Source organism: Pagrus pagrus, assembly GCF_965226575.1.
Source record: "Pagrus pagrus genome assembly, chromosome: 23".
NCBI lineage: Eukaryota > Metazoa > Chordata > Actinopteri > Spariformes > Sparidae > Pagrus > Pagrus pagrus.
Genome location: NC_140205.1, coordinates 22890711 through 22918220, shown reverse-complemented (window position 1 = coordinate 22918220; position 27510 = coordinate 22890711). Strand labels below are relative to the sequence as shown.

At 41.4% G+C, this 27510-nt stretch overlaps 1 protein-coding gene across 1 annotated transcript in view; it reads right to left on the bottom strand.

Moving 5' to 3' along the window:
* tmtc1 (transmembrane O-mannosyltransferase targeting cadherins 1) overlaps positions 1-27510 on the bottom strand; it is a 274776-nt gene that overhangs the window by 156932 nt on the left and 90334 nt on the right. The window contains exons 3-4 of the mRNA XM_084346518.1: positions 21151-21224; positions 20405-20581 (exon numbers count right to left, since the gene is read on the bottom strand). Of these exons, the coding sequence (XP_084202644.1) occupies positions 20405-20581; positions 21151-21224 (251 nt within the window). The remainder of the gene's footprint in view (positions 1-20404; positions 20582-21150; positions 21225-27510) is intronic.

Genomic DNA, 27510 nt, shown 5'->3' with positions numbered 1-27510 from the left:
TATACAGGGCATATACAGTAGGTCTCCTATATCGCTTCAATATCCACATAATAGCCCTATATGTACACACAAGGTATGTCTCCTATATAGCTCATATACCCAGTAGCAGGTTCTGTTTGTCATACCTATTATATAGCTCATATCTCACTTTTGCAACTGTCATACATGATGCCTAGCTCATATTTTTATTCTCAAGGTAATAACTGCATATTTGTCCAAAGTCCCTTACAGGAAAAAATAATAATTTCACACGAAAACTTATCTGGTAAAAGTTGTGATTTACCCTTTAATTTATTTCATTAAAAAAGGGAGTTCATAATTCATGTAATGTTAAAATAAATACTATTTACGGCTAAAAAAGTGATAATATTACATTGCTTTGCATTATTTCATGATGTGCTTATTTTGAAGGCTTGTAAGAGATACACTATGCATTATGGGATAGAGACGAGTTGTAAACAAGTGAAGCTCTGATGAACATGATGGAGGTTTTCCTTCTTAAACTTCATCTAGACACCTTCAAAAGCAATGGCTGTAAGTTTAGGTTGTTTGGCACCTTAAAGCACAAATTTAAGTGTCTTAGATGTATCTTCTGTACAGAGTAAAAGTTCGTTTTTTTGCATATCTGTTTTGATAGTAGCTAACTGACTTTGCTAGCATTAAAGGGGACATATTATGCAAAACTGACTTTTTCCTTGCTTTAGTATGTATATTTGCGTATCCGGAGTGCCTCCCCACCCCCTAAGCATGAGTTTTGACAACTAAGTCAATATTTTGTACCTGGCAGAGTCAGGAATTGAGTCTCTAAACGAGCCGTTTGGATTTCACCCGGATTGTGACGTAACAGTCCGGGTGATTTGCATACTCTTTGCGTATCTCCTCCCACATTACGCCAGCTACCTGAACGAGGATCCGCCATTTTTTTCCCCTCGCTAACTTGTACGCGACAGCCTGACCGCTACCATGTACAACCCGAAAGCCAAGCACTGCTGCTCTGTCATCGGATGCACGGATCCTCCTGTTTCGCTACATCGCCTCCCTACCAAAGAGGATATCAGAGCGAAGAGGCTACTTTTTATTTATCAGGGTCCCAGCTTCAGTGAGCAGAAGCGTTATGGTCTGTGCCAGTCACTTCACACCGGACTGTTTCAGCAGCCAGGGTCAGTACAACGCTGGACTGGCAACGAGATTGTCCCTTAAAACATGGATCCATACCCACTGTCAGTGATGGAACTGTAAGTATTTAAAAAACAGTGTAGTTTGTGTTACTTTGGCCGTTTAGCACATGAGCTAACGCTAACCGTGGGTGTAAATATGAGGCTGAGCTAACATTACATGTGAAGTTATCAACGCTGGGCTTACTGGCCGTAGGATTCACGATAATGTTAATGATACGAAACTTTTATTTGTCATATCAGCACTCTTTTAAAACATGACGGTGAATTGAGAAAATGAATTAGGATATTGAGATTTTATCGCTTCTAACCGGCCGGGGAACCACTGCTCGGCCATGAACATGGGGAGGAGACGGGTGAAATGTCTCAGTTGTTCGCGGACAGTGAGCTGCTGCTCCGCGGTGAACAAACAGAGGAGACGGTGTGACATCGTCTCAGTTGTGTGTGTCAGTTGTTCGCGGACGTTTAGCTGCTGTTCCGCGGTGAACACGCAGAGGAAACGGTATGAACTGGTCTGTTATTCACAGCCAGTGAGCTACGTTCATTCATTAGCATGTTGTGCTAAAGGACAGTGTGTAAGCAAACTTCTAGAAGCGTGTCTTGTCTGAATGCACTGCTGACTGTGTGACAGCCCGAGGAGCTGCTGTAGTTGGGCAGATGTCATGGCTCTGGGAGACTGTGCTCTGACTGTTTTTCTGTGTGTTGGTATACATGTAATACGTGTGTAGCGTTAGCCGTAGCGTTAGCTGTAGGCTACAGCTAACGGTACAGCTAATGCTACAGCCTGTAGCGTTAGCTGCTGGCATGAGAGACCTGGGAGCACCAAAACGTTATCTGCAGTAAAGCAATCACTACTTTGTTTTGGAGCTGGAGACAGCCGCTACCTGCTACATGTCTGCTGTGCTACTATCAGTTATATGCAGGCACGGACACTGAAATGCTGCGCCGCGCTGTGTATTGCTCGTTGTTGTTGTTGTTTTGTTTTTTTTTTCGTTTTTTTTTTCTCAACTTTATTGAAAGTTGCTGTGTGTCGCTCGTTGCCATGGTCCCGCGATGCCGTCCTCACGTCTTCCGGTCGGCAGGAAGAAGTGGGCGGCGCACGCAGTAGCTCATTAACATAATGAAAAAAAAGTCAGAATCCGGCCGCTGAGAGCAGGGCTGTGAAACTGGTGTGTAAACAACCCTGCTGTGCTCAATCCTTCGGTTTTTTCGACCAAAGCATGTTACTATCAGTCCATTTAGACATCAAGGACCCATGTCAACAAGCAGAAATGAGCATAATATGTCTCCTTTAATGCTAATCTAGAAGCGTTTTAGCCTATTGTTTGACTGTGTTACTATACGGAAGCGCATTGCATTCACTGGATAAAAAAAAATTAGACACCTTATCTTGTAATTACGAGATCAGGATCTCATAATTATGAGAAAAGATCTCGTAATTACGAGAAAAGATCTCGTAATTTTGAGATCAGGATCTCGTAATTATGAGATCAGGATCTGGGAATTATGCGAAAAGATCTCGGAATTATGAGATAGTGAAACACTGCGGTCAAGCCAGCCCACACGTTGTTTTGCGGTGCGCGCATATACTGTGTGTTTTATTAGTGTGATTACACTAATAGCGAGAAAAGACTCATTTCAAAGGCTTCCACAACGACCCCAGGATGTAACAAATACTCACGTCAATCTGATGTAGCCTTTCAAAATAAAAGCCCTCTAAAATGTCAAATATTTCGATTATTTCTCTCTTAATTCAGAACGATATTAGGAGGAAACTCCCTGTTTCCACAAACTAATTTAAGTTCAGACTGATAGTGGTCCACCTCAGAGCCTTACTCATGTAATATCAGGTGATGTGGAATTTCAAAATAAAAACCCTCTTAAATGTCAGATATTGTCAATATTTCCATGTGAATTCAGCTTGACATTAATAAGAAACGACCTGTTTCCACACAAAATATTTCAAATTTCAGCGGGCTTTAATTTTGAAATTCCACATCAGAACTTCCTGATATTAAATGAGTGAGTCTCTGAGGTGGGGTACTATCATTCTGAACTGAAATTATTCTGTGGAAACAGGTAGTTTCCCTTCAATGTAAATCTGAATTTGAGGAAAAATATTCAAAATATGTGAAATTTCAGATTACTTTAATTTTGAAATTCCACATCAGAACTTCCTGATATTACATGAGCGAGTCTCTGGGGTGGACCACTACCAGTCTGGATTAAAATTAGTCTGTGGAAATTTTTGTGGAAAACTTTTTTTTAATATCCATCTGAATATACAGTACATGTAAATATTGACAATATCTGACATTTAAGAGGGCTTTAATTTTGAAATTCCACATCAGATTGACCTGATTTTTTATGGGTGTCATCCTGAGGTCGAGTACTACCAGTCTGAAGTGGAACGGTCGAGTAATAACGGGTAGTCCTACTGTACATATAGTACAGTCAAATTTAAAAGTTCAAAGGGCTTTTATTCTGAAATGCCACATCAGATTGACCTGATTTTTCCTGGGTGTCATCCTGAGGTTGAGTACTATCAGTCTGAAGTGGAACAGTCGAGTAATAACGTGTAGTTTTGTTTTTTAAAACTTTAACCTTAATGTAAAGGAAATATGAACGTGTAGCAGGCTTTTATTTTGAAAGGCTACATCAGATTGGCAAAAGACTGACAAAAGAATTTCCCAGTCTGGGATCAATAAAGTAATTCTATTCTAGATTGACGTGAGTATTTGTTACGTCCTGGGGTCGTTGTGGAAGCCTTTGAAACGAGTCTTTTCTCGCTATTAAAACAACGTGTGGTTTGGCTTGACCAAGTGTTTCTGGTTGTGGGCTGGCTTGACCGCAGTGTTTCACTATCTCATAATTACGAGATCTTTTCTCATAATTACGAGATCCTGATCTCATAATTACAAGATCCTGATCTCATAATTACGATATCTTTTCTCGTAATTACGAGATCTTTTCTCATAATTACGAGATCCTGATCTCATAATTACGAGATCTTTTCTTGTAATTACGAGATCTTTTCTCATAATTACGAGATCCTGATCTCGTAATTACGAGATAAGGTGTCTAATTTGTTTTTATCCAGTGAATGCAATGCGCTTCCGTATTACTATGCCAATAGCGTTCCAAGCCTTTTGTTACCACATTAGCATATCAATGACGTTTACCTTTCATATTTGCATATGACATTAGCGCCTGTTGTTATCTTAATGGCTAACATTAGCACTTATGCTACCTGTGTTTTAGGCACTCAGTAACAGGTTTTATGCTAATAAGAGATATTTTCTCTCTCTTTTTGTTTTTTATAACAGCTGTTTCTATATAAGTCTTTCACCTGTCATAAATGGAAACGGTAAATAAAGGAGCAAGGTGCTCGCTTCCTGGCTCGTGAAAACCGAGTTTGGCCGGCTGTTTATCTACGTTAACATACTGGATGTATATAACACACAGTGGAAACAGTACAATAATAATAATAATAATAATAATAATAATAATAATGATCATTATTATAATTATATAATAATTATTATTATTATACTGTCTTCTCATTATTTTTGTCTTCTCTGTAGATGCTACACTGAAGAAGTGGCCGGCAGCCACGTGAGGGCAGATCGGCACATCCATTAATGCCAAGCTCACCAGCTTAGAAGAGCACAGAGAGAAAAATATTTTTTTGGTTTTTCTATTCATTTTTTGATCTTTAATTTATTATTTTTGTTCTTGTTCTTGTTTTATTTGATTGTTTTAATGTGAATAAATTATGTAAAGTTCTACATTTTGGGTTTTTATCTGTTTGTGAAGGCTATGTAGCTATGGATTTTAATAATTTCTTTAAAATCTTTAATGTATAATTTTTAATAATGTACATGCAATTACATGTAAAGAAACTTGTACATCACATATGGGTACATATATAGGTGAACATATATGGGTGCATATGTAGGTGAACATATAGGTACATATATGTACATGTACATGTACATATATGTACATATAATATATGAAAACGGCCAATTTTATGTATGTTGCATATATTCAAAACCTATATTAAAACATATATTAAAACATATATGTTTATATAGGTTCTTTCCGTGTGGGTGGACACGCCAGGTAGCAGAGACGTGCCCAGTGGAGTCAAGGGGTAACAAACATCAAACACAGACTGCTGGAATCAGCGCAACTAAATCTTTTTCATGAAAGCTGTGATTCCTTTAAAGTCCATCATAGTTAAGGTGCGTTCACACCGGACCTTTTTTTTTTTTTGTCCGTCGCTCGGACGCTGTCGCTCAGAGCCCCAGCGACATTTCGCCTGAGCGATTAATCGCTCAGTCGCTCGTTTGCATTAACTTAATATGTAAACTTGTCGCCAGCGACAAAAATAAAAGGTCCGGTGTGAACGCACCTTTAAATGTCAATAAATCCGTACACAAAGTACCTGCTGCTATGGGTCCCTCAAACAAAACAAAAGACTGAAGTCACACCAGATCATGGGAGTTGTTTTCATCGTTAAACATCCCCCAGTGACTCCGGCAGAAATGTTCACAGACGAGGTAATGTTTGAAAGTTTTATTCACATTACATTCAGTCTTAGAATTGCGAAGGCATTGCACCTTTCCTCTTCAAGGTTTTTGGGCCCTTCTCTGGCTGAGCTGCTTACTTAATGCTAGCTTCCAACACACATAAATGGCACAAAAATGAAGGGTGCGCCAATTGCAATCACCAATCAGAAGGATGTTTCTTCACTTTATTGTCATCTCCAGTTGGTAGTTATTAGTGGCATAGTGAAATCATTACAAATAAGTTTAAAACAAAACAAAACGTTATATGTAAACTGTAACAAACAGAATTTAAGAAAAATTTTGTGTCTCAGTCTCACTTGAGTCTTTGTACTGAGGTCTTTGTTCCCTGAAGCAATGACTCCACCACCTCTTCACTGCTTCTATCTGCTAACTTCAGATTGATAAAATGTACACAGATGTAAAGCATCTGTAACTCCACACTCACAGTACTCTCACCTACAAACTGTGTTTAGCTGAAGTACTTCAGTACGTTTATTTACTGTAAACTTGTTCACTTAAGGTGCGTTCACACCGGACCTTTTATTTTTGTCGCTGGCGACAAGTTTACATATTAAGTTAATGCAAACGAGCGACTGAGCGATTAATCGCTCAGGCGAAATGTCGCTGGGGCTCTGAGCGACAGCGTCCGAGCGACGGAGCGAAAAAACGCTCTGTCGCTCGAGTTGAGAAACCCCAACTCTCTGGCCGTCAGTCGCTTGTCGCTCAGCGCTGACTGGCTGCCGTAATCTATATGTAGGCCTAATTATGACAACTACTGAAACCATGTAAACGTAATACAACTCCACCGGTCCGGAAGAGCAAAGCCGGCTTTACGTTGACACACACACAAACACACCCACACAAACACCGGAGACAAATGGCCAGGCGCTCTGGGATGGAGCGCCTGTAGTTGGTGTCCAACCGGGCAATTCCTGCCTCCGATTCTCGCCAACAGCTCGTCAAACTGGGCCGTTGTCAGCCGCGTATACCGTTGAAAACGGGAAGAAATGAGCGCCTCCGAGCGACGTGAAATTCACTGGAATCGCTTGAATGACGTTATCAGAGCGATCTGTTGAATTGTGCCGACGAGCGACTGCAGCTGAGCAACCGAGCGATTTTTTTGGAGCGACATGAGCGACAGCGACAAAAATAAAAGGTCCGGTGTGAACGCACCTTTAACACTTCATGTTCCTCTGAACAGAAACTCTCAGTTCTGCTGTGTTAAGCTCCACTGTAAGTTATTAGCACCGTCAGCTGTTAGCTCCATTAGCTCTTAGCTGCTTAAGGTGCGTTCACACCGGACCTTTTATTTTTGTTGCTGGCGACAAGTTTACATATTAAGTCAATGCAAACGAGCGACTGAGCGATTAATCGCTCAGGCGAAATGTCGCTGGGGCTCTGAGCGACAGCGTCCGAGCGACGGAGCGAAAAAACGCTCTGTCGCTCGAGATGAGAAGCCCCAACTCTCTGGCCGTCAGTCGCTTGTCCCTCAGCGCTGACTGGCTGCCGTAATCTATAGGCTATGTAATTATGACAACTACTGAAACCATTGAAACGTAATACAACTCCACCGGTCCGGTAGAGCAAAGCCGGCTTTACGTTGACACACACACACACACACACATGCTGGATCTACCGATCCAGCACGGATTCACCAGGGAGGGATTGTGGATTGGAAAGAGGGTGCCATCCTTGGTGGACCTGGCGGACCTCGTCCCGTGTGGTGGGCAACTTTATGTGGGTCCGGGCATGGCGCAGGAGAATCGGTGTCACAGCTGCCACACTCCGTGACACCGATGCCTTGCTGAGGCCAGTGCCATCCCCCACCACCTCCAGGAAGCTCCCCACTGCGTAAAAACGCAGCGCAGCCGGGAGCTGCACCTCCGGGCTGAGGCCAAAATTGCAGCGGGTTGCTCTCTGGATGTGTGGAGACACCGAGTGATCAGCCGTTGGATCTCCGCACGGGGCAGCCGGTACTTTGCCTGGACAGCCCGGTCTGACAGCACGTCCAGTGGGGAGAAGTGCTGACGCACGTATGCATTTATGTAAACCGTCTGGCTTCGCGCACGGCGACGCTGTTGGTTCGCAGCGAGAATGTGCTGTATTGCAGCCATGGTTTATCACACGCGCGGACTTTGGCAACGCATTTATATACTGTAGAGTAGCAGGTGAAGCCTCTCTGGATGAGGTTCAGCTGAGTTTAATTACATCTGTTTCCTTGATATCTGTGAAATGCCACAGGGTTGTTGTATTTTTATGTGTAGTACTATAAACTCATATGCAGATGTGTGTGGAAAAAACGTGTAATTCAATAAAAAGTTGTTTTTCTTCTTCTTCTATTAACTTATGTTTCTTGCGCCAGTGGTTCGCAGCTATGAGCGCATTTCAACACTGAGCATTGTTTTATTATTTCGAAAAGTGGAGGATGTAAATTTCCCTGACGCGCTTGATCACTGAGCATTCGGTCACTAAGAAGGCTGTTAAGAGTGGGTCAGCTCGATCTTACATTTCCTTCTTAGTGAAAGATCTTCTTAAGCTAAGAGCGACTCTGGGAAACCCATCCTTCTTTCACAGCGTTCTTAAGAGCGCTCCTAAGAAGATCTTAGCACTTAAGAGCTTCTTAACGAATCTGGGAAACGTGGCCAATGTCACATCATCCTCCCCTCGGTGAGAAAATGTACTTCTTCTATGACAGACGATCCCAAATGGTAAATTGAACTACTGAACTACTTCTGACCACACTGACTAGAATGGAGTGTTTCTTCTCCTGCTGTTACAGTAGTTATCTCTCTCCACAGCGCTGTATCAGCGCTAGTTACAAATGCTGGCGCTTTACTCAGCGAGAGACCTAACGTTACGAGAACTGTTCTGCGGTAACGGTCCATCCATCCCCTCAGTTACAGACGTCTGGCTGACAGGGCTTTGCTAATAAGCTGTACTGGTTAAACCAAGAGGGCACTGAAAATTCGTATTGATATTGGCAGGAAGACAGTTAGCTGTTAGCAGCCAGTGAGCAGCAGAGTCCTGTGGTGTGTGTGGCTGTCGAGCAGCACATAGAGAAACTGTCTCCTGTGTTTATCTGATTGGGCTTTATAGAGACAACCGATCAAACGTTTTACAATGTATGTCGGCTGATAGCACTCAGTGCCCGACCATTCAAGGCACCTATAACAAAAATAATTGACTTAATTGCCTCATTGAGACTAAGGTTTAAACATTCAAATTCTGACAATTGTGAAAGTTGTGTCACAGTGGGTTTGTGACATCGGTTGTTTTCCAGCTGTTTCTTCTGTAATGACAGAATGAGAAAACGGCACTAAGGGTCAGTGTACATTGCATGACCAGCAATACCATCTACACTAAGATTTGCTGCAAAACCCAGCACTGTTCCTGGGAGCTTTTTGTAGCCCATAGATAACTGACTGACTCCATGGCAATTTTGGAGGCCTTCAAAAAATAGTTTTCCTAACTAACCCTAACCCTGTAGTCAGCTACAGTATGTTACACTTGGTGAAGGATCCTAATTTAAGGCTTTTTTTCGAATTGCGCTGTTACAATAATTTGAAAATTCAAGCTGTCCTGTGAAGTGCTCTAAACACATTTCTGTGTGATTCATCCTGACATATCTGGCAGAATGAGAACATTTTGGCCCTCCACTAAAATGTATTTTGTCCTCAGTTCTTTGGCTTTGAGCAGGGGTTGGCTGCACTACAAGAGTCTGTAATTAGGAACCTGCCAAAGAGTGAGTGGGTGGGGTTCAAGAGGTTAATCCGGCTGTAATCAAATGATTAGCTTGCATGTAAACACACTAACAGATACAGACAAAGAGAATCGCCTCTGGCTGCCTGCTGGGCAGACACACACATACACATTGTTGGGACCCTTCCGTTAAAGAAAGAAAAACCCACAATGTTCACCGAAATAACTTGAAACTGACAAAAGTAATAATAAATAACAATTTACTGAAAATTAACTAATGAAAAACAGACATTGCTTTTGAATTTATCATCAATTTCCTGTGGACCTTAAACTTCTGAATAATATGTGCAACTGTAGTCACAGGAACATGTAGCTGTTTGGAGTTGGTCTTATAGGCTTTACCTTTAACATGCTTCTCTATAATTTTCTTTTTTTAATCTCCTGAGACAATTCTCTCCTTAGCTTTCTGTGTTCCATGTTCAGTCACACCATGACACCAAACAGCACAGTGACTACTTTTCACCCTTTAAATAGGCAGACTGACTGATTACAAGTTTGAAGACACCTGTGATGCTAATTACAGCACACACCTTAATTTAACATGTCCCTATGGTCAAATTATTTTCAATCTTTTCTAGGGGTACCATCATTTTTGTCCAGGCCAGTTTCAATAGTTTGTTTGTTAAAATGATTCTGTTGAACCACAATTCAAAAGCAATGTCTGATTTTCATTAGTTCATTTTCAGTAAATTTTGATTTATTATTACTTTTGTCTGTTTCAAGTTATACCAACAATTTAGTTCACGTGTGTACACACACTTTCACCTGGCATGTGTATGTGCAGATATGAATGAATCATGAATAACTTTATTGCTGTGTTTGGCCATAACTCATCCCTCATAAGATTATTCAGACACAAACCAAATATTCTGATGAGTTTACCAACCAGCATCAAACAGCACAATATATCTGCAAATGTGAACAGCCAGCATGTAGCAATGTATTCACCTTTTCAACATAACCAATGGGGGTGTAAAGACTTACTGATATGAATCAGAATTTGTTTTTTAACACACTGGACCCTGAATCAATCTAAATATAACCTTAAAGTTATTAAGTGGTTGAGTGAAGTGTAATGCTAATTGTGCTCAGCGTCTCAAATCTCGTTGAGGGTTAAAGGTCAAAACGAGGCTCTCGCATTGATGCAACACACTTTTACAAGAATTACATAGCCACTGTATCCGTTGCTTGCCAGGGATAAACAAAAATGCATCTGACAACGCCTACACCATTTACAGTGCACCATCAATTGAAAGACATTTTGATTTTTTTTTGGAAGATAGAAGGCAAACTAGACAAAAGTCCGGCCATCTGTAAGGTCTGTAGAACAACGATTAAATACACCATCAATGTATTAGGGCAATGAGGTGTGAATGCTAGTGATGCCTGCACATGCAAGAAGACACAGGACAAAGACAAGTTTATAAGATGTACTTCATAAAAGACCAGGGAACCCCAAGTGCTGCCATTCATATATAAATGGCTTATTTTCATTTATAATGGAAAATGAATGACTAAGTTACACAAATGTCAGAAAATGTATCAGATTGTATCGTATTGGACTGAACTGTCCCATATTAAAAATGTACTGTTCCTTAATTGTATTGAAGCCCATGTTTCTAGACGGCTCGACTTATTAGGGAGCGATGCACACCCCTAATGTAGTCAGTTCTATACAAGTTATACTTAATGTTTGTGTGTGCGTGCGTGTGTGTGTGTGCTTGTGTGTGGTATTTTTGTGCTTGTGTGTGTGCATGTGTGTGTGTGTACAGTGTGCGTGTGTGTTGCCTCTCAGGAAGCACACCACCTTGCACTTGAGTGAAAACAGGATACAAAGACAACAGTAAAGCTGGTCCCCACCTGACTGCACTTGAGGCAGGACCAAAGTCAACACAGTTTGTTTACCGGCACTTTAGCTGCGAGTATGGAGGAATACAGATTTCTTTTTTTTCCAGGTATCTCTCTGCAGGATTTAGATCTTTCAGTGTCTGTCTCTCTCTGGAGAGAGAGACAGACAAACTTAAAGAATTTTTAAGGTTATTTATTTCTGCTTTAGTACATTAGCCTTTGAACCAAATAGCAAATTCAATTCTGGCTCTGTCTTCACTTGCTTGTACTCTTCATCACTGTTTTCTCTTACTTCATCCCTTATGTTTACTCTCTTTAATTCTGGCCCTTTTAACACTTGTTGAAAAGTCAACGCCATTACTTTGTTGTAACATCAATAAACCTCACAAAAAATGCATACCCTTTGCTCTATATCAAGTCAAGACAACATTAAAACCACTGAAAGATGAAGTGAAAAACACTGATCATCTCGTTACAATGAATTGTTCTGCTGGGAATGCCAGTTGACATGCAACACCCATCCAAACACTGCTGCAGACCAAGTTCATCCCCTCATACAACAGCACTCCATGATGGCAGTGCCCCAGCCCCCCGCAGCTTATTGTGGCCAATATTTACATTTAGACAGCAACCTCTGCCAGTCATAGTAGTAATTATGGTAGCAAAGGAGTACGTTTAGTTTAGTTTAATTTGTTTAGTTTAATTTTGTTTATTAGCACCCCCTTTACTTACCGCAGTGCAGCAGCTATTTTTCCTGGGGTCCACCAAAACATTTGCATTTGTGACAGTGTATTCTAACAACTCACATGAAACACCTAACAAGTAGAGTAAAGAGCAAAAAAAGATGGTTGGGTCTTTTACATAGGAGACTGCTGTTCATGTCCAGTGTGAAAGTGAAGTCAACAGCAAGTTATTTTAACGTACAAATGTAGTTAGTAGTTACGTCATGGATGTGAGATAGCTGAAGCTAGGTGCGTAAAGTAGGTTTGTGTTAAGTGAAGTCACATAAGTAACATTTATTTTAAGCCAAACAACAACCAAGTAGTTATCTTGTCCAAACCTAACCAAACTACAAGGTTCGGTACACCTGTCGCCCATTGACCAATCCAGTCATTTAGGTACGAGGATGTGTTGGTACACTTGTTGTGGCAGTCACAAGGTTTCAATGAGCAATGCTCAAGCCCGCAAGCTCCACCTAATAAGTTCACAGCAGTTGGAAAATACTACTGCCAGGGGAGAGACTCTGAGAGACAATGAAGACAATTATTAGCAAGATTTAAGTTAAAATTCAGTTATTTTTGGACTGTCGCATGATGTCTGTCATTGAAAAAAACAATCAAAAATCAATGAAATGACAATCAATGAAACAAACACATATGCAGGTCAGGGTTGGGTACTGTTCACATCCAGGTTACTTACTGTTCACAAGCGATACCAGTTCAGATAATGGTACCTGGAATTTCATACCGGTATATAAATAAATATATATATAATTATAAATAATATAAAAATATTTTAAATATAAAATCAATTTGGGAATCAGAGAATGCATACTGTAAAATGTCCTCACAGAGAGTATGCAGTTCACATACTACTGGCTTCAGACATACTGTTTTAGTAAACTAAACGGCATGTTGGTAAGGAATTTCAGACGCAGTCAGTGACTGAGTTTTGGGGAGACGTCTCACTCCATCTCTCTCTCTATAACGTTATTGTAAAGATGCCCACTCAGGTACGGAAATTTGGCACTGATTGATTGAATGTCAATTTGTTCTGGGTAGTACAGACGTAATACGGCCGGTACCCTTAAAAGTACCGAGTTCAGAACCGAACCCTAATGCAGGAAGATATACAATAATATTCAAACACACACATTTTCATACTCTGAAAAGCCCTGCGGCTTCTGGACATTTGCCACACTTCTAAGTGACAGATGCCCTGGGGTAGTTGCCTGAAATAACCTCTAATACAGATCAAACTCAGCACACAACCAAACACACATACACACACAACTCCCTAAGCATGCAGTGTTTCAGTGTGTTATCAGCCTGTCTGTGCAGTGGCAGCAGGCTAATTCCAGAACATTCCAGGCCAGCTTACACAGCAGGGAGGCTCCAAAAACATCTGGACCTGGCTTTGGCATGGCCTGTCTCACACATTAAGACACACACACACACTTATGGAAATGTGAAGAGAAACACAACACAACACAAACACACACACAAACACACACACACACACACACACACACACACACACACACAGAGAGAGAGTCGTAGAGAGCCAGAACACAGCTTTTAGTTTTGGCTGTAAATTACGGCTCTTACACTGGCTTCAAAATTAAAGGATATTGCCCCCCTTTGCACGTGCACACGCTCATGCATGCACACATGCACGCACGTGTGTCACACACTCCTAACTCCCACTGGGACTCTGCAGACAGGGGTAGCATTTTATACAGCCTACAGCAACATGTGGACACAATGATATGGCTTTCACTGATAAATCCTGGATGGATGTGAAGAATTCTTTTTGTTTTAAGTCTGAACAGTCCTGCATTAAAGATCCACACTGCATTTTTCTCATGCTTTTGCACATTTACATAGATGTCTATACATCATTGGTGACCATTTTCCGAATATTTTTTTTGATGATGTGGGTGAATGTAAGTGTCCTTCCTTGCAGGCAGCCATTGGTTTCCAAAATATCAGAACTTAATGAACATCATCTCACAGAGACTTAAAACCAACTGCAGATAGATAATCCATCACATTTACTTGCCTTTTGGTTAATCAATGAATTGTTTGAACATGTGAAGATGTGTGAAGGTAGGGGGAGAGAGTTAGAATCAGAATCAGAATCAGAATCAGAATCAGAAAGGACTTTATTGCCAGGTACGATTTCACACATACGAGGAATTTGTTGTGGTGATGCTGGTGCATGCAGTCAAATGACTGTTAAACATTAAAATATGACAATATAAACTATTAAAAAGTAGAAAATATAACAATATAAATTATTACGAAGTAGAAAATATAACAATATAGTATATACACACATAGGTCAGAGAGACATGTTTTTGACATGTTTTGGATTTGGATTGTACTTCATCTCATGACTTAAATGAAGTTTAAGTTGATTGTGATACTCTGATCTGATATTTCTCTTTCTTATTTGTCTTTGTTGAAAACAGCTATAACGCTTGAATTGTGTTAATAGAATAGCTTCCTGTTGCTTTGTCTCATTACAATTTGTAGTCCCGACATCCCATAAGAATGTGCTTTTGAAAAATGCATAAGACCACAAGGAACTGTTAAGCTAGCGCTGGGAACTTTGCTGAAACCACAGAACCCCCTCCCTCCAGGCTTCCCCCCAAAGCCACTACCCTATAACACATGAACATGCACTGCCTGACTACACAGACTGCCTAGTAGCTCTCACTGAACAGCTAGAAGATTTTTTTTAAGCATGTAAGCTGCTTGGTTTTTTAGCGCATTAAAAGACTGTGTTTTATGGTGCTGGGTTTAACTGCGGAACAACGCTGCAGCTACTCATCAATCTTGTGGAAGATTCTGCGCATGCGTAATGACTGCACAGTGTGCGCTAGTGCTGTGCAATATGGACAAAATTGTATATCTTGATATAGCTAATTTTATATCCCAATAACGATATATATCCCACACCAAATCTTCTTGGGGTTCTGCTTTTGTATCCGCGTCTGATGTAACGTTACTAGTAACGTTATTTTCATCTTCCATTGCGCTCTCCTCCGTCTACGCCATGCTGCTTTGCCTCTGATTACTCCTGAGCGACCAGTGCCGTAAACGAGTCCTTGCAGGTGACATAAAAATGCTACCACAAAGCAGTAGCATTGCTGCAGTTACATTCGCCTTCATACAATGAACTTGTTTTGAACTCAAAATTTGGATATCCAACGGTCATTCCGACGTTGAGTTGTGCTTTACACAGCGTATTATATCACAACCGTAGTGTACATTAACGTTAGTGTAGCAACAGTGCTAAACAAGTAGCCTATACGTTAAAATTACGATATAGACAACAGAGGGTTATATCCTACAGTAGACATTTTTATATCGCACTACGATATACACTCACCGGCCACTTTATTAGGTACACCTTGCTAGTACCGGGTTGGACCCCCTTTTGCCTTCAGAACTGCTTTAATCCTTCGTGGCATAGATTCAACAAGGTACTGGAAACATTCCTCAGAGAGTTTGGTCCATATTGACATGATAGCATCACGCAGTTGCTGCAGATTTGTCGGCTGCACATCCATGATGCGAATCTCCCGTTCCACCACATCCCAAAGGTGCTCTATTGGATTGAGATCTGGTGACTGTGGAGGCCATTTGAGTACAGTGAACTCATTGTCATGTTCATCAAACCAGTCTGAGATGATTCGCGCTTTATGACATGGCGCGTTATCCTGCTGGAAGTAGCCATCAGAAGATGGGTACACTGTGGTCATAAAGGGATGGACATGGTCAGCAACAATACTCAGGTAGGCTGTGGCGTTGACACGATGCTCAATTGGTACTAATGGGCCCAAAGTGTGCCAAGAAAATATCCCCCACACCATTACACCACCACCACCAGCCTGAACCGTTGATACAAGGCAGGATGGATCCATGCTCTCATGTTGTTGACGCCAAATTCTGACCCTACCATCCGAATGTCGCAGCAGAAATCGAGACTCATCAGACCAGGCAACGTTTTTCCAATCTTCTATTGTCCAATTTTGGTGAGCCTGTGCGAATTGTAGCCTCAGTTTCCTGTTCTTAGCTGACAGGAGTGGCACCCGGTGTGGTCTTCTGCTGCTGTAGCCCATCCGCCTCAAGGTTCGACGTGTTGTGCGTTCAGAGATGCTCTTCTGCATACCTCGGTTGTAACGAGTGGTTATTTGAGTTACTGTTGCCTTTCTATCAGCTCGAACCAGTCTGGCCATTCTCCTCTGACCTCTGGCATCAACAAGGCATTTGCGCCCACAGAACTGCCGCTCACTGGATATTTTCTCTTTTTCGGACCATTCTCTGTAAACCCTAGAGATGGTTGTGCGTGAAAATCCCAGTAGATCAGCAGTTTCTGAAATACTCAGACCAGCCCGTCTGGCACCAACAACCATGCCACGTTCAAAGTCACTTAAATCACCTTTCTTCCCCATTCTGATGCTCGGTTTGAACTGCAGCAGATCATCTTGACCATGTCTACATGCCTAAATGCATTGAGTTGCTGCCATGTGATTGGCTGATTAGAAATTTGCGTTAACGAGCAGTTGGACAGGTGTACCTAATAAAGTGGCCGGTGAGTGTATATATCGTAATATCGCACCGCTCTAGTGTGCGCGGGTAGGCATGTACGCAGATCGACAGGCAGGTAGGCCCAATCACTTTATTTGAGCCAAATGAAACAATTGGATAGGTGTACGACAGACCTGTGACAGCCAAAGATACATTTATTTTATGATTGCTGTTGGGATTTTTGGAATTAAGGTTAATGAGGTTAAATACTGGATTGTGCTCTTTCATTCACTGTATGCCTGAGAAAGGTCATAACTGTAAGCTAGTATGTAACTGAATAAAACGTGGAAGCTGTACAAAGAAGAGAAAAAGCTGACTAGATACAGATCTAGATTCTCTGTGATGGATTATCTACCTGGAAGGTAAGAAATCAATCTAAAAACTGATTATGTACTTTGGAAAATGGCCAGCAGTACTGTGAAATATATGTGATTTGTAGTTAATGGGCTAAAACATACAAAACAATGGTATGGTCCATTAAAATTAGAGGAAGGAGCGCAGCTAGTATATGAAGAGACAGGAGACAGCCTGCGTGTGTTTTATCTGAAGCTCAGCAGGCATCTGTCCTCCATTATCACTGCAGGCTTCTTTTAAAATCACCCGGCAGGGGACAGAGAAACACAGTAGCAGCAGCGCAGCGTGCTACTAGAAATTGGGACATGGATAACGGCATCTGTGTAAAACCACACAGGCAAACACACGAAGGACTTTCAATTGACTGCATTTGGTATCTACCCATGAAGGAAATATCCCCCCTAATGCTGTGACATTGTTTCATGTCTATCATCCGTGGTGCTCAGTCTGAAGGTGGTAAACAGCTCTTCTAACACATAAATACCAGTGAGTAAATAAGCAATATTGAATTGCTCACACTTTGGAGAAACTGCAACAACTCTCCAAAGATGGTCAGTGATACCCTCATTGGCAGTCAAGTTGCAGAAATAAATGCAATACGCAACAAGTTAAAGAAAAGGCCCGATAACATGGGTAAAAGCTTGGAGAGCAATAGTATAGGGGTGAAGCGGTACATTCATCCCAAACCAGCTCGGTACAGATATCACGGTTCGGTGCATGCAGTCATACGATGAATATGTATGACTGTCATATGAAGTAGGCATGTGTCAGTGGGCGAGATTACAACTTTTGAGATCCACGCTTCAAATCAGTAAGTGGCACTAATGTACCTAAAAGCTGTTTTCCAACTACCATTAAACAGCAAACGCAGAAGAAAAAGAAAACACAATAAACAAAGATTAAAGAAGACAGACTGCTGTGCTGTCATGTGTGCTAATCACTAGTCCAGATTTAGAGCTGAACTTGAGGACCCGCCCGCTGCGTTCAAATCAGCTGTGAGAAAGTTTCAGAGAGTGAGTGGTGGATCTGATGAGGGCAGTGCGTTGTGAGTGGAAACACGTCGAACATCCTAACACAAATTAGACTGCATCACACAGATGTTTCATTCACTGGAGCAGGTCAATAAATAAATATATAAAACACGTCAAGCAACGTATCCCCGCTGTTTAAAAGCAGCCTCTAGACGTGAAAGCACACAGGGTTAGAGTCATTACCAAAGTAATCAGCATTTCCATCAGGTTTATATTTGTTTTTTTATCGGCCCTGCATAAAAATATAACCTATGCATGAGTGTATGTTCACTGTTAATGCTTAATGCACTACCAAGCAAAGTGAAGCAGCTTTAAAATGTCTATGCTCTCCACCTGTGGAACAAGCTTCCTGAATACCTGAGGTCAACCAAAACTGTCAGCTCATTCCAATCAGGTCTTAAATCATTGACTATGGCTTTACAATAGGTTCAATACATAAACTATTTATGATCCACGATTATTTATTTGCTCACTTTTTATGTTGTTTTTTAAGGCAATTTCTTTGATCTTATAACTATTTATTTACTGACTTTTGCTTTGGTTTTTTTTTGTCTTTCTAAATGCAATTTTAGAAGTTTTTATGTCTTAACTAGGTCAAACAAACTGTAACTATTGGACTATTGGGGATTTTTTGTTTCTTTTTTCGCATTGCACCAAAAATCATACTGAACCAGGACCCCTGACTTCTGTGTACTGTTCCACACCTACAGCAGTATGGATAATAGCATGGATAGCGATGGCTGTCACCTTAATGTAAGTTCTTCTGTAACCTGGGCTGTACACATTTACAGCCAGTGGTGTAAGTCTCAGCTGAGTCTCAAGAAATTCAAGACAAGTCTCAGTAATTCACTGAGTCTAAATCCAAGTTGATTCCTGCAACAAGTCTTGAGTATTAGTCCTAGCCAAGTGCAAGGCTTTACAAGGCTAAAGTCAATCAAGACACATCAAAGCCAAGTCATACATTTAATGAGAGCTCAGGTCAATGAGGGCAAATTCAAGTCTGGACTCTTGTCACCCTGAATATTAATCAATTAATCATTAATTAAAATTACATCGTAGTCGAACATTTTGTATTATCTTGTGTGTCACCATGGTGGAGAGGAGGTCATGTGGCTCGGGCACCACTTGTCGATGCTGCTCAGTCATCTCCTGGATCCACACACTTTACATATATAATCAATTGTATCAGATATTCTGTCAATGTAACTTGTAAACTGTGATGTGTTTCTTTTCTGTACATGTGACATCTATTGCATGTCTGTGCATCCTGGGAGAGGGATCCCTCCTCTGTAGCTCTTCCTGAGGTTTCTTCCATCTTCTATTTTATTCCCCGTTAAAAGGGTTTTTTTATCCTCAACATGGCAAGTTTTTCCTCACTTGAATCCAGGGTCTAAGGACAGAGGATGTTGTTCACGGTACAGATTGTAAAGCCCATTGAGGCAATGTGATTGTGATTTTCGGCTATATAAATAAAATTGATTTGATTTGATTTGATAATCTTTTAAGACCCTGTCATACCAAACCGACATCAAAGAAATCTCGGCAACGAAAGCTGACTGTTGCGTCGCCTCACGTCACCACTGTTTTGGCCAAAAAGCTGCACTTGAATACATGAAGACTACAGCTGATGCCAATTGCATGAGAGGAAATACCTCTCTATACCACCAGGTGGGGGTAGTCTGTATTCATTACTCAAAAAGGGAAACCAAAAGACTCACAACTGTGGTTATACAAACTGTCTTTATGGTAAAGTAGGGCTGGGTGATAAAACAATAGCAATATGTGTCAGCAATAGACACAACATCGATAGCAAAAAGAAAATAGCTCGATAAAATGTTTGATAGTATAATGTGTATGAATAACATGCAAACCAATGACAGCACAAATCCCACATGTGCTCTCTCCCAGGCTCATTTAAACAGCCTATCAAATCCCTAGGTGCTGAGTCACACGTAAACAGGCAATAATTCAACAGGTGTGTAGATTGGTTGCACCACCGCCATGTGACTGACAGCAAGAGAAGAGTGTGGAGTAAAGCGTTATTATGGATCCTATCAAAGTGCAGACCAGCTCTACTCCACCTGTAAAACTATTAACTCACACAGTAATAGTAATGTCTACTTTTCTTATCCCAGCTATGTGTTCCCACTGTCAGAAAAAACACTAGCCATCTCCAAGACAAATAGTCTGCTGTTGCAGTGGGCAGCTCCCAGTTGTAAATGAGTTTAGCTGTGGAAATATAAAGCCAGGCATTGCTGAAAAACTGTGCACACTCAGCAGACCAGTGCCACATTAATCAAGATAAGAATTAAAACATAAATAAAGCAAAAACCCTGTTTGCTTACTAGATTAGAGGCTTGCGGCAGAGCACCAGGGCGTCATAGAGCACGCACACCCCAAACACGGTGATGCCTGTCTCCTTGACCAGCATGGCACAGGTGCCCAGCATCAAACTGACCAGCAGACACCACACAGATACTGTGGAGGGCAGAGAGTCCTCAGAGGCCAACACACCAACACTCCTGAGAAACAAAGAGAGAAGTGGTGGAATAAAGGTGAGATGTAAATACAGATGATAGCAGGTTAGCCTCAGCCTAGTCATGTTGTAGGATGATTAAAAGTAATGTACAATGATTTGCTTCATTAAGGTCTGTGTCTAGACAAATAAGAAAGTCCACATTCAGATGTTCATATAAAGGAATTTGCATCCCATGAAACCTAATCATACGGTGGCCTTACAACCCTGATTCTAAAAAAGCTGGGACACTGTGTAAAGCAGAAATAAAACAGAATATATTCTGAATTTGATGGCAAAAACAGCATCTGCTTTAAAAAGGAAAGTTGTGACTGGTCCAAAAACACCTGTTTGGAACATTCCACAGGTAAACAGGTTCACTGGTAACAGGTGATAGTATAATGATTGGGTATGAAAGGGTCATCCTTGAAAGGCTCAGTTGCTCACAAGCGAGGGTGGGGCAAGTTATGTGATTAATTATTTATTGTTTAGAAGGGACTAAAGTGGCACATGGCAAACACTGTATGGTGTGTTTCTTTCTGCACAAGGTGTGGGAGTGGTACAGAGTTCCCTTACCTGATATAGGAGAGGAATGTCAGTAAGAACAGCAGACAGGCTAAGACATCAGCCCTACCCACGATACCAGACACCTGCAACAGACACAGAGAGATTAGAGAGATTACTCATCCGTCAGACAGCTCTGGTGAGGAAACAGGGCTGGATGTCCATGTGGAGCCCATTATGTTGCTATGCTACAATGAAATGCACAACTTGACCTGCTGCATATCACTGTCTCAATGGAATCTGGCTGTGTTCATTCCAAAGCCTGAGTGCAGAATCACTGTGATTATAGCTCGGACAAGTGCCCATCATCACAGCTAAGAATGTGTATTAGAGCCTTTTTTAAAATAGCTGCCCATGCTTGTGTGCTGTTTGAGCAGTATTCTTTGAAGTTGAGACTGCATACCAGTAAAAAACTGGGAAATAACATAAAGCTTGCTTCCCCAATTTCCCATTTCTTTTAAAGTCCTAGAAAAATCCCTCACATATGTTCTTCTGTTTGAACGATATGTGCTGAAGTGTGAAACATTTTGCCACAGCCTTTGAACTAAAGTTGGAAGGTGTGTCGGGGCAACAGCAAAAACAGCCTTAACATACCAAAGATGGCATTCTACACAAGTGTAGTGGATCGAACACAGGAATATACAGCGAAACTAAATTATTTCATGAACATTGTGATACCTTAATCGAAAGGCTCTCACACAGACCCAATCACTTCTGACCTTAAAGGAGGAAGGATGTTAAAAAAAGACAGAACAGACCTAAGAAGTCCAGCCTCACCCCACCAACTCTGGAAGAGTAACAACTTTGTTTGCTCTTCAGACAGAGACTACATCCACAAAGATTGTAAATGCACTTGCATTTCTGTAGTGCATTTCCAGTCTACTGACCGCTCAAATCGCTTTACAACACTTGTCACATTCACCCATTCACACACACATTCATACACGGATGGCAGAGGCTGCCATACAAGGTACCAACTTGCGCATCAGGAGCAGTTTGGGGTTCAGTATCTTGCTCAAGGATACCTCGACATGCAGCTGGGGGAACCAGGGAATCAAACCAGCAGCTCTAGTTCCTGGGCAACAGCCACCCATAGATGGACCATTAGAACTCGCCAAGGCCGTAAATTGTGAGGGATGACCAACATTCCTCTTTGAGTGTGTTTTGCCCTGCTCCTCTCCTCCTATTCACCTTAAATGTCTGAAATGGTCAGAACTAACTACTTTAATGAGCATTTTGTAAGATCTGGACATAATTTTAGTTTAAAACATTAAAAAAAATAACTAAACCTATCAACAGAGTGTGAAGAAGTAACAGTTCTGGCATTATGTCCATGATCCCTATGTAATGTTTTGCAGAGATATCCACTGCTAAGCAGCAAGGACGTGCCATCCCTTCCTGTAATACCACGTCTGCTGAGAGAAGTGAGTCACTATAACCTCTAGTCTGCAGCAGGAGATGACGAAGACGTTGACCGGAGGGAATGGCTACCAATGCAGAAGCTTCAGAAAAATTACTCAAACAAGAGCTCCTAAAAAGAAACCACGTCTGCATCAGAGAGAAGAAGTGACGTAAAAACAAGCTAAACAAGATCACATTTCGTCTGGCCTTTCCAACACTGGAGACAGCTGTGCATTTCTTTAGACCACACGGGTAAATACACTGGTAAGTAACATCTCATGTTGGCTGTTTACTGAAACATGTCTTTGGTGTAACTGATGACAACACAAACTAACAGTTAGTGTGATGTGACTATTACCTTCTTACTGTGGTGTTGTTAAAACTGAGCTAAGTAAGCTATGATGTAAATGCATGTAAAGATCATAAGATATCAGTCTTGATTTGACCGGCCGTCAGAGGTTCAGTAGTTCGGACCAGTTTTGTGTATTCTTGCTCTGCTGTCAGTTATTAGTTGCCTTTATTTGCTCTGCTTATACAAAGACTGAAAGATATCGGATTCAATTCCAGTTCCCAAAAATGGTTTCATAATTATCTAGCTCATCGACAGCAGTGTGTAACTCTTGAAAACAATCAATCTGCTTTTCTGCCATTAACAAAGGGGGTTCCACAAGGCTCAATAATTGGACATCCCCACGACCCTTACGGATAAACGGCTATAGTTAGTAGACTTAGTAGTGTCGATACTACTACTACAAATACTACTACAGTTATTACTACACTACTACAGCTTTTACTACTACCACCAATACTAGTAATATTACTAGGCTATTATAACTAACACTACTTTTACGGTTACAGATTATACTACTGCTACTATTACTACTAATATTACTCCTTCTACTACTGCTGCTGCTACCACTGCTACTATTTATATTACTAGTAATACAACTACTACTACCACTACCACTACTTCCGAGTACTATAACTACTACTTGTTCAGCTTTTAAGGCCCATTAAGCCTATTACTTTTCAGCCTTTCTGCCTTTCCAGCTTTTTCTGCAAAATTCTGCCAATTCATTCTAATGGGGAATTTTTCAAATTTCGTTCTGCTACTGCTACAGCATAAAAAAGCTGTATAATGAACACAGTCCAAACATATTCTAATAAAAGCAATGTGTCTGACCTAACTAACTGCCCTGCCACTGTCGTGTATCGACTTCTTAATTTTTGTTTGTCCAAAAAGGTGTTTCAGAGTTTCAAAAAGTCACCAATAAAAAGGAAATAATCTCCAGGAGTCCTCCAAAGCTGAGTGCATTAATGTTGAATTGTTGACAATTAAAACATGGGATCATACAGACAAAAGTTCATCCAATACGACCCTACTTCTCAATACAAAACATACTCCTTATATTCACTAATTCGGGGGCTGGGCCCCATGGTTTGTCCAATCCTGGCTCGTCCTTTTGTTTACATCCAAATTTTGCTGACTTGGGGACTTTCCTTCTCGTGGCAAAAACACGTGCCCCCCTCCCCTTCGACTCTTGCCCGTCTTATGTCCTCTCTGCAATATTGTCTACTCAGCATTAAAATGCGTGCCCCGTCCCCTATCGACTCTTGCCCGTCTTGTAACCTCTCTACGATATTCTCTGCTCGGCCTTTTCTGCTCTACCATGGCGGCAACTTCAAATCTAGGAGGCCGGGCAAGGCGAAACTGGAAAGGCGGGGCTGGCAGCTGCACTGACTCCTTATCTACATGTTTGACCTTGGCTTCTCTGTGAGCAGAGCAACTTCCTCTCTCATTCATGATCTGTTCTACTTCGCTACTGACTGAACAACAATAATAATAAAAATGTAGTATATTTGATTACATGATTTCACTCTTTCATTTGTGGTTATATTTCACTCCAAAGTAACACAATTCAGTAGTTTAATCATCACTTCAATCAATAGGTGCCTGTTCAATCAACTAGTGCAGAGCAATACATGTTTTAACCATTCATTTATGATTCATTCACATTTGGATTAGTTTCAGTAATTGTTACCAGTTGTCATTAACCACTAACTTCTTATTTATGATTATATGATTATATTACACTACACTACATCTTTGTCATTTAAGGACCAGATTTTCAGTCCAGTCACCCCAAGTGATGAATTACTGCCCTGCCCTTTATTCTCGGGTTAAGATTGGGATGGGGGTTTGAGTTTGTGTTTTGTGGTTCGTTTAATGGTTGATCAAGGTTCACTTGGAAGCTCAAAAAAACAAACACTGAACCACGGTCGCTAAGGCTAGCAAGGCTTGTGGACAAGGATGTAGTTTGGTATTAGGGGGAAACTACTGCACTTCTCCAGATATGGAGCAAAGAACCCAATAAACAGCAACTGTCTACAACGCAGAGAAACAAAAAAGGCTACTTCTAATTTTCTGTTCATATGAAAGCGAGAGGCTTTAATAGGACCTCACTGCAGTGCCACCTCAAGTTAAACTAGAATAACCACCTCACAGCTGAATGCCTCTGTGCACCAGTCAAATTGCAGTTTACATCATGTCTGTCCAGACTCATATAAGGCCTATGTAGTTAACACTTTGAAGGAATTTAATTATAGGTAAATGTAGTCCTAGAGTATAGAGTATAGAGGACTGATATAGAGCATCATCAAACAGTGCAACAACTATCGCCTGAAGACCAGTATCAGCCAAACATTTTATCCCAAATTTGAAGAATTTCCTCCCAAACATTTCTGTGACATTTCAAACACATTTTCCTAGACTTAGCATTGCATAGTCCACCCTGAACTTAATGAATATGACCTGAGTGTCTCTGATTGTATAGTTAAGTTAAGTGCAGTAACCTTGTTTCCAATTACGTATGAATAAATAAATTAAATAAAGTTATGTCACAGCTAGGGATGTAACGATGCATCGTGACACGATTAAAAATCGGTCAGATGCGTGACGATTCGCACCGGTTGACAGAAAAAATGAATCGCGAATGCGAGAGAAGTAGGATACGTTCTTTTTTTTCTTTTTTTTAGAAATAGGTTACGTTATCTTAAAAAAAGGTCACTGATTGGTGATTTATTTGTTCAACGTCAGACGTCAAGTCACGTGACTTACGTCACTACCTAGGTACGGGGCACCGAACGAAGGAAGACATGGCGACGGTAGACGACAATTTTGAAATAGAGGATGCACCGAGCGGTTTTAAATCACCTGTGTGGCGGCATTTTGGATTCCCCATATATACAAATACAACCGGTGAGAAATGGACAGACAAAATCAAAACAGTATGTAAATATTGCAAGAGACTGCTAACATATACTGGCAACACGGGCAACATGCAGCAGCATATTAGCCGCCGCCACAGTGAGAAGCAAAGTAACGTTACGCCACCTTCTGAGCGAAAATTGGCGAAGGGGCAAACCACCCTGACGAGAGGCTTTGCATCTCCTCTCCCCCATAACAACGCAAGAGCGCAAGGAATTACCAGGGCAATTGGTTACTTTATTGGAAAAGATTTGAGGCCATTTTCAGTCATTGAAAATGAGGGCTTTCGGCTGTTGATGAACACGCTGGAGCCAAGATACCGCATCCCGTCACGACAGCACTTCAGCCAGGTGGTGGTGCCAAAACTTTACCAGGAGGTAAGAGCTCACGTGGTTGAGGTTCTCCGGAGGGCTGATACTGTGTCTATCACAACCGACGGGTGGACATCTAGAGCCACGCTATATATATCACTATAACTGCTCATGTGATCAATGCCGAGTGGGAGTTGGTTGGCTTTGTGCTTCAGACGCGACCTCTTTTGGAGTCACATACTGGGGCTAACATAGCTGAAGTGCTAAAGGAGGCGGTGGCGGAATGGCAGCTGGAAAGGCAACAACAAGGTGTCGCTGTAGTCACTGACAATGCGAGAAACATGGATGTGGCAGTGAGGGAAGCCGGGCTGGCACCGCACATCAAGTGTTTCACCCACACTTTAAATTTAGCCACCCAGGCTGGTTTGAGTGTGCCGCGCGTCGCGCGCTTGCTGGGTCGGATCCGGCGAATTGTTAACTTCTTCCACAGGACCCCGACAGCCACTGCTGTGTTGGCTGTGAAGCAAAAACTACTGCTCGGCCCGGCGGAGCACAAGCTAATTGTGGACGTTACCACACGCTGGAATAGCAGCCTGGACATGTTGGCACGATATCTCGACCTGCAACCGGCTGTGGCTGCTGCTCTGCTTAGCCCAGAAGTTCGTCGTAACGCCCGTGTAATCGACACACTGGACAACTTGGACATCCATGATGCCGAGGACATCATGAAACTTCTCAAACCTTTGAAGACAGTCACCACCGTGCTAAGTGATGAACAAAACCCAACAGTGTCTCTAATTGTGCCCTTAAAGCACACGATTGAGCAGAGCATGTTGCCTGTGGAGGAGGACTCCACCACGGTGAGCATGATGAAGAAAGCCATCTTCAACAATTTATCAGACAGATACACTGGGCCTGGGGACAACCATCTGCTGGAGTGCACTGCGTTAGACCCCAGATTCCGCTCTCTGCCTCATCTTACCGAAGATCAGCGCCAGGATGTGTTCCAGAGGGTGAAGGAGACAGCTGTGCAGATGCACAACCAGGTACTAATTGTACTTTCAATTACTAATAGTAGTGTTGCTTTTGCGTTAAGGCCAGGTCTGTGTTTCATACTTATTTTCATACTGATCTTTGTCCTTGTTTGTCTCGTTTTTCCTGTTTTTTTCCTTGTCTCTTTCCCCTTTCTGCTTCTTTTCCTTTTTTTTTTCTTTTTCTATTGGTTGATCTGTTTTACTGATTTTGTATTGGAGGATTGTTTTCCACAATTATTTACCTTTTATATCATTAAACATATATATACACATACATTGTTTTTTAATAATTGTGCATATGTATAATATATATATTAATAAGTTCTTGTCTTGCTGTTTACAGATCAGTTCCCCTTTG